The sequence below is a fragment of the Clytia hemisphaerica genome, unplaced genomic scaffold (assembly GCF_902728285.1).
Source record: "Clytia hemisphaerica strain Z4C2 unplaced genomic scaffold, Clytia hemisphaerica genome assembly, whole genome shotgun sequence".
Classification (NCBI taxonomy): domain Eukaryota; kingdom Metazoa; phylum Cnidaria; class Hydrozoa; order Leptothecata; family Clytiidae; genus Clytia; species Clytia hemisphaerica.
Genome location: NW_027104356.1, coordinates 243,794 through 252,010, shown reverse-complemented (window position 1 = coordinate 252,010; position 8,217 = coordinate 243,794). Strand labels below are relative to the sequence as shown.

At 37.8% G+C, this 8,217-nt stretch overlaps 3 protein-coding genes across 3 annotated transcripts; all 3 read right to left on the bottom strand.

Moving 5' to 3' along the window:
- Positions 1–3,862: 3,862 nt before the first annotated feature.
- Positions 3,863–5,293, bottom strand: LOC136818290 (uncharacterized). The gene is made up of 2 exons (XM_067074672.1): positions 4,798–5,293; positions 3,863–4,464 (listed from the first exon to the last, which is right to left on the bottom strand). The coding sequence occupies exons 1-2, from the start codon at positions 5,291–5,293 to the stop codon at positions 3,863–3,865; spliced, it is 1,098 nt and encodes a 365-aa protein (XP_066930773.1).
- A 206-nt stretch (positions 5,294–5,499) lies between these two features.
- LOC136818289 (uncharacterized) lies at positions 5,500–5,982 on the bottom strand. The gene has a single exon (XM_067074671.1). It carries the CDS (start codon positions 5,980–5,982, stop codon positions 5,500–5,502), a length of 483 nt encoding a protein of 160 aa, XP_066930772.1.
- A 96-nt stretch (positions 5,983–6,078) lies between these two features.
- Positions 6,079–6,912, bottom strand: LOC136818288 (uncharacterized). The gene has a single exon (XM_067074670.1). It carries the CDS (start codon positions 6,910–6,912, stop codon positions 6,079–6,081), a length of 834 nt encoding a protein of 277 aa, XP_066930771.1.
- Positions 6,913–8,217: the final 1,305 nt, after the last annotated feature.

The following is an 8,217-nucleotide window of genomic DNA, read 5'->3' as shown; positions in this document are numbered from 1 at the left end:
TGTTACAATATTGATCTACTGTGTTTTGAGTGAAAATTAAAAAAAAAAATCAAAATCCGGGGGTAAAAACGCAAAAAACTGTTTTCTTTAATTTTGAAATCAACAAAACATTTTTTGAAAAATCTGTTTCACTCAAAACACCCCTTGCACTAAGAGAAAGCTGTGTACAAAATTCCAAGTAAATCGGAACAGTCAATCCTGAGATTCTTCCGCCACAAGATTGAAAACCCCCGGTTTTGCTGTTTTGCGTAAACTGGCCTTAAAACTATTTTTTGCTGTAGAAAGAGGAAAAAAAGCTTTCAATATGGGATTTTTGACCGATTTCAGTTGAACTTGATGCACTGATCCAATTTTCACCTTAAGAAAGAAAGTAAAGCCATTTTCTTTTGCATGTCTCAGCAAATTTATGGTGTCGCGCAGAACTCTGAGATTACCGCAAACATACAAAAAAGTTGCGTAAACCTTACTTTTGCTTGCGAAAAAGCTTAAATTTGGTGAAAAGTGATTGAAAAGTTTTCCCTAACCCTTTTATTGGTTCAGGTAACACATTTCACTGTAACAAGCAAATTTTTAACCCTATTACTTGAAATACAAGCTGCGCTCAAGTCTAATAAAGAGCACTTTCACTTTCACTTTTGCGAAAACCCCGAAATACACCAAAATCAACTATATCACTATCAAAATCCAACTAAATGTGTATGGATAGCTTCAAGAAGAAGTTATGGACGTTTTAAACAATAAATTATCAATTAAATAACTAAAAAGAGAGAGAAAACAGAAGAAACATTACACGTACCTGTCACACATTGTGTGGCGCTGAAATTTGATCCCAATGGGAAGGAAATTAGAAAGTTTATCAAGTAAAAATGTTCCTTGGAGTTTTGAGAAGCTCTTTATATAAAAAGGAAGCATCAAACCATCACTTACTACAAGAAAATAAGCCATGAAACAGCCATTCCCTTTACCAAAAATCCACATTTGAAATTTGACAAGATTCAAGATGGCGGGTTTGTTTTGATTGTAATAAATCCGGAACTATTAACAGTACCGGTGTAAAATTTTCCGGGAATGTTCTTTGTGGCTCTAAGTAGCGACAGTAAAAATTTGGAGTCGCTCTAAAAACCAGAAGGGCTAATATTGTGATTTTCGTGACGGGCGGCGGGGTGGGCGTTTGGGGCGGACCACAAAATATGCTCAGATACGTGTCTAAAGACCTAAAGTTTTCGACTTTCCTCCTCTTTATATGAAATAAAACTTCGGGATATTGTTTAGCAAGGTTCAAACTTTAATTTAAACCAAAAGTTGAAAAATCGACTGGAAAAAGATGATCCTATCTCAGAAGTGTTAACGACCACAACAGTAATTATCTCATCAAAAATTTCAAATTGATGAGAAAAAATTAAATTTTGCCATACCATACTACTTTTAACGATGTTAAAGTCACCCAAAGCATTTAGCTATCGACTTCATTCTTTTTTTATAAGATTCCCAAAAGCTCAATCAAACTTCAAAAGCGTCTTGGGATTTTATTTCTAACCGAGTTGTTTTTCCTCAATTTAAAGATAACTGAAAAAATTACATTTAAATTTACTTTTTTTCTCAATATTTTTACAGAATTTAAGATTTAATGAGTTAATGTCAATCCAAAGATGCTTTTTTAGTTCAATCTATTGGGAACATGGTATCGAAATAATTTTTCCAAAATTCAAAAGTTATGGGTGACTTTAACTTCTTTGAAGAAGGTAAGGTTAATATTCTTAAAATTTTAATTATATCATGCCCAGTTTTATAAATTTAAAAATTTTACCATTAGCAGAAAGAGAATATTATTGGCTTTCACAAAATATATACTTTTGCTACATAAGAATTTGTTGTTCTAAAGATATGACCAATTAAAGAGAATGTGTCAAAAAGGTGAACACATACCTTAAAAGTAAAATATCTTTTGTTTTAGCAACTACTTTACTCTATATGGTAAATACATTCTTTTGTTTTAATATTATCTATGCTTAGAAAGGTCAAATTGCTCTTCCCGGATTTTTTTCCGCGTCTCTGCACCGAAACATATGATTGATGCGGGTGGGTGACTCGATTAGAACAATTTTTCGATGGCCACCTTATTTTTATATGGTCATTTTTTACCCCATTAAGACTAATAAGGGCTGGCGTAAAAAGAGCCGATGAGTATATTTCATTTTGCCTAGAAAATGTTACAAGGGGTCTTCTTATTGGCATTTTCATTTACATTGTAAAATTCAAGGACTACACGCTTTTTTTAATAAGAACATGAGACTGAAATTTGGTCAAAGTCTAAGAACAATCCGAGCCTCAGATTTCAGAAACTACTAAAAAGTACAGATTTTAACAGATTTTTGAGCCCATCTCAAGTTCTAAAGTTAATAAACTAAGCGTATTAAGAAAATTAAGGTCTGAAAAATTCAAAAATTAAGAACAGCCCAGCCTGAGTCTAAATTTACTAGTTCCAGAATGCATTCCTAAAGCGTAGTAAAATTTTTATGTCATTTTTGAGATATTTCATCACTTCATTAAATTTTATATCAATATATAAATACTATACACAGGCTTTCTCGAATTAAAACAGTCAATGGGCTCTTCCAGAAAATGTTTCGTACAACCCGGGTGGAGGATATATTGTCCAGGGGGTAGTAAAGATTTTTCAAAATTTGTTTTGTCCGGGGGGAGGGGTAATTTTTCTCTGTCCTAGGGTTCAAAAGTCACTTTGTCCGGTGGGTAAATCACTGAAAATTGTTATATCCTCCCCCCCCCACATACAATTCTCTTTCTGGAATAGCCCAATGCAGAAAATATAAGAATTGTAAGCCAAAATAATAAATAAGCCTAAGATATGTTCTCCCAGAAAAGTTAAAACCGAAAATTGTTCAATCTACATTTTTATTCAACATAAGTCCATTGGTGATTAGACAATAAAAACAATTCTATATGATGTAACAATTTGATGAAAAATTTTACCCTTTCAAATAGAGAAAAAGTTCTGAAAAACAATTCCCTTCTCACAAATCATGACACTCTACTCTACGTAAAAATACCATATATGTACACGATCTTTTTGACGTGCCAACTCTACTCAACAAATCAAATTCTTATTATTTCGGTTTGTCAATTAACAACATTGCACGAAGTATTCCAAATCATTGAATATCTGACTATAAGTTTGCTGCTGCAACAGTAAGCAAGATGTGTAAATATATGCTAGGAAGCCAGCATGTATCAAGGTGTGTTACCATAAAATCAAAAAATCAAAACATAATTTTAACCAACTTTGAACTTGTGAATTCACTATTCACTACTTGATGTCTTTACTTGACAACTTTTGTAACACAACTGATCATGTAACATCAAAGCTCTTTTATACATCTCTCATTCCTATTCCTAATTATAAACCAATTATAAACCAATTATATGTAAACAATAGACAAAATAAACTATAAAGAAGTGTGCATGTCTATACACTAGAGGCATGACACATCAAATAAATAAGGCTGAATTTATACTATAAGCTATAACTTAAGACCCCAGACAGACAAGAGAAATGACAAAAAGTGTAAAACACAGAACTCACACAAAATACCTAAAAACAAAGAAATATCCTGAAAGGAGCCAAAATCAACAAAACTGTGCCTCAGCTGTAACATCTGGCTCCCCTCAAGATGTGCTGAAAACATCTTGAAAAATAAAAACAAAAAAAAACTGTCAAAAAAAAAACAAAGAAAAAATCCCACAAAAGTCTACACTGAAAGACTCAAATATTTTATTTGTTTTTTAAAATATACTAAAAATATCATGGCTCCCTCGGCTGGGAATACAACAATCAATCAAACCATTAATCACATTCAACCAATACCACAAGTTTTTTCACTGGGCGAATATATTCAGTTTTATTAAGTCTAATAGTAACACCAACATCACTTTCATGTGCTCTCGTAACGACAGCTCGTTTCCATTCGTTTCGATAGGAATCATCTTTAAGAAGGACAACATCACCTTCTTTCATGTTTCGTTTCGAGTTGGTCCACTTGGAACGACTTTGAAGATGACTAAGGAACTCCTTTCTCCATTTCGACCAGAATTCGTTAAAAAGATGCTGGACTCGTCGCCAGCGTCGGCGACAGTGGATGTCTGCACGTTGGAATACTCCAGGTGGCGGTGAAATAACATTGGATTTCATGGTTAACAGGTTGATAGGTGACAAAATGTTGGGACATTCTGGGTCAGCAAGTCCATCAGTTGTGAGGGGTCGAGAATTGATGATTCCCTCAACTTCAACTAAGAATGTACGAAATGACTCGTCATTCAACGAATGACCATGGTTTAACATTAAACCATTCAAAATTGCTCGTGCTGACCGAATGAGACGTTCCCACACTCCGCCAAAGTTACTTCCATATGGCGGGTTATTGATCCAATTGATGACGAAATCTGTCCCTTAACGAAGGAGGTTGTCTTTGATTTTATCATTTCTTGGAGGGCTTTCTGCAATTCGTTGTTAGCACCAACAAAGTTTGTGCCATTATCACAGCGGATGGTACGAACTGAACCACGACGACAAATGAAACGTCTCAGGCAGAGGAGGAAAGAATCAGTATCCATGGAACATACGCTTTCGAAGTGAACAGCTCTGCTGTTGAGACATGTGAAAATGATGCCATAACGCTTGAGGTCTGAACGACGTTCACGAATTATAAATGGTCCAAACATATCAAGACCACAATACGTGAATGGAGGTGAAGGTTCCAATCGATCCTTTGGAAGATCAACCATCTTTGGTGTTGAGCTTTTTCCTCGAAGGATACGACATTTCACGAACACATTTCATAAGGATGTATCGAACGAGGGAGTTCCCATTGATAATCCAAAAACCACACCTTCGTGCTTCATGAAGAGTTGAGGTGCGTCCAGCATGATGTAAGTTCTGATGTAGATGCTCGATGATGAGGTTGGTAGTTATACATTTCCTTGGGAGAATAATTGGATGCTTGCTTTCAAATGGTATATCAGCATTGCGGATACGTCCACCAACTCGAAGAAGATTGTTGCTGTCAAGAAATGGTGACAAATTAATCAATTGGCTGCTCTTCTTCAGGGAATTCATTTGATTGGATTCCAATGTTGCAATTTCTTCTTGGTATGCTCTGCACTGAGCAAGTCGAATTATGACACGTTCTGCTCGTTCAAGGTCTTCTACCATGATGATTAATTTGGGTGACTTCAACTTGTAACGCCAGTTGAGCATGGTTGCAACGATTCGTTTCATCTTGTGCCACTTTGATGTATGTTGTTCCAAGGTTGATAGGATGTGCTCTGTTATGGTCATCACAGCATTGCATTTAATTCTTTTGACTTCCTTGTCATCGTTTTCAATTTTCAATTTGGTTGGTTGTACTGGCCATTCTTCAATTGGCTTGTAGAGGAACTCTGGTCCATGGATCCAACGTTTGTCTTTTGCTGTGTTGTTGAACTTCAATCCTCTTGTGGTGTCGTCTGAAGGATTTTCCTTGGATGGTACGTATCAAGTGCACTATTTTCTCGGATGAACTTGATGCGATTTGAAACAAATAAATGAAAACGTTTAACCTCATTGCTGATGTATGCCAAAACAACTTGTGAATCTGTCCAAAAGTATTCGTTTGTGATGAGGATATCAAGCTCATTATGGAGTGAGTTGGCAATCTTTACTGATAATACTGCATCTGTTAATTCTAATCGTGGGATGGTTGGTCGTTTTGGAGGGGCGACTCTTGATTTGGACATCACCAACTTGATGGATATGTTTCCAGCAGTGTCGATAAGTCTGATGTATGATGCTTGGCCATATGCATCACAAGACGCATCTGAGAAATGGTGTAGCGATGAATCGATAATCTGGCCAAATCCACTTGGAGGGAAGCATCGGTCGATGATAACTTTTTCCTTCTTCCACTGTTCCCACTGTTGACTTTGCATTGGCGACAGTGGATCATCCCAACCCTTCTCCACGCAGATCTGCTGGAGAAGCTTCTTTCCTTCAAGTAGATAGGGTGAAACGATACCAAGTGGATCCTAAATGGAGCTAATGGTTGACAGGACTCCTCTTCTAGTTGCTGGTCTTTCCTTTAGTTCGATTTTGAAGAAAAATTGGTCAGATTCTGGATCCCAGTTCATTCCAAGTGCACGTTCCTCTGGGATGGGATTTGATGACATATCCAAATTCTTCAGGCGTTTTGACTTCTCTTCCTCTGGGATGGTTGCTAGGACATTTCGATCATTTGAATGGAATTTCGTTAATCTAAATCCACCAGCATTTGACATGTTGACAATGTTTGGAATTGTGACAATAGCTTCTTGGGTGCTTGGAAATGACTTTAACATGTCGTCAACATAGAAATTATGAATCAGGGTGTTAGAAGCGTCTTCGCCAAATTGATCTCTGTACAACTTGGCAGTTTCTCGTAGTGCATAATTGGCACAGCTGGGTGAAGATGTTGCTCCTTGAAGATGGACACACATTTGATAATCGACAAGTTCGTTTGATAAGTCACAATCTGACCAGCCAACAAAACGAAGATAGTCGTGATATTCCTCTTCGACACGTACTTGGTGAAACATTGTCTCTATGTCTGCCATCCCTGCAAGTGGTCCTTGGCGAAATCTTGTCAAAACACCAATCAGCTGGTTCGTCATGTCTGGTCCTTGAAGTAACTCTTTGTTGAGACAGTAATTGTGACATTCTGCACTGCAGTCAAAGACGATTCTGACTTTGTCCGGCTTTTTAGGGTGGTACACAGCAAAGTGAGGAATGTACCAGGTTCGGTTTGGTGTTGGAGCCTTATCTGAAATTTTGACATGTCCTCTGTCAATGAGTGATTTCATGAAGTTGGTTGGATTGTTGATCATCTTTTTCTTGAACCAGTAGGCTCGTTGTAGGACCTGTGAGCGGTTGTTTGGGACGATCTTGTCTGGATTACGTAATGGAAGAGGCAAGTGGGATCTGTTGTTGATATGCTTGCCTTTCATCGTCGATGGATAAACCCATTCGGTTGGCTATTTCATGAAAATCAAGATTGTACATAGCGAGCATACCTTCTCTGATGAATACATCTTTGATGGTCCCCTTGAAGTTGAAGTAATGACTTGAATCGTCGGACTTCACGTTTACCCGATTGCAACTGATCTGGCGTTGATAGGTTTGACTTCCCATTGGGCCAGTGACGCACCAACCCAGTTTTGTTTTGGTTGCATAAGGACCACCATCTTGACTTCGAATGACGCACAAGGGTTCCAATGCACGAGGACAATTTGATCCAATGAGAATACCAACGTTCGAATTTCTTCTATCAGGTGGTAGATGCTGAAGGATTGGATGTAGGTACTTCCAGGATGCCAACTTTGAAGCTGTTGGCACATCATCAGGCTCGACTGGTATAGCAGAACGACTGTATGACTTTGGCAAGTGAATAATGACATTGTTGCTTTCAATTGGTGAAACTTTCAGACCAGTGATTGATTTGCAAGCTTGATAGGATTTGCCGTTGACTGTTTGGATTTCCAAGCACGTGTTTGATCCTTTGATGCCAAGCTCTTTGATGAGTTCATCACTGACAAATGTCCCTTGTGACCCATTGTCCAGAAGAGCAAGCGTTGTAACTAATTTATTTGGTACGTCGGGGTGATTGACTTTCACCATAACAATACAGAGACCAACATCGTTTGATTGGTTGACAAATGCAGATATCACAGGAGGTGATGGTCTGGTCTGGTCGTTGTCTAACTTCTGGTCGTGGTCTGACTTCAGGGGTTTGTTGATCGTCATTTGCAGATGGCTTGTCTTGATGAAGGCATGTTGGATGTGGTTGGTTGCATACAGTGCATCTCTTTGGCTTCTTGCAGGTCTTGCCCAAGTGAGAATCGGTAACTGGTTCGAGACAACGGAAGCACAAACGACTCTTGAATACGAGGTTCTTTTTCTCTGAAGGATTAAGCTTGTTGAATTTGAAGCACTTCTCGAGGACGTGATTTTTCTTTCCACAGCAGACGCAAACAACTTCTTTGGTTCCGGTACCAAATGATCTTGCCCTCGGATTACGCCTTGGTGGATCTCGGTTGTTGTCCTTGTATGCCTCAGTGATTGCATCTCTGGAGAAAAGAGGGTCGCTGATGATTTCGGTTTCTTCATGGAATCGTTTGATGAAGTCTGTGATG

Coding starts and splice junctions, on each gene's coding strand:
- LOC136818290 (XM_067074672.1), bottom strand. CDS start 5,293: ATGAAACGAATCGTTGCAACCATGCTCAACTGGCGTTACAAGTTGAAG. Junction 4,465..4,797: donor AAAGCTCAACACCAAAGATG/GTTGATCTTCCA, acceptor TCCTTCGTTAAG/GGACAGATTTCGTCATCAAT.
- LOC136818289 (XM_067074671.1), bottom strand. CDS start 5,982: ATGCAAAGTCAACAGTGGGAACAGTGGAAGAAGGAAAAAGTTATCATC.
- LOC136818288 (XM_067074670.1), bottom strand. CDS start 6,912: ATGATCAACAATCCAACCAACTTCATGAAATCACTCATTGACAGAGGA.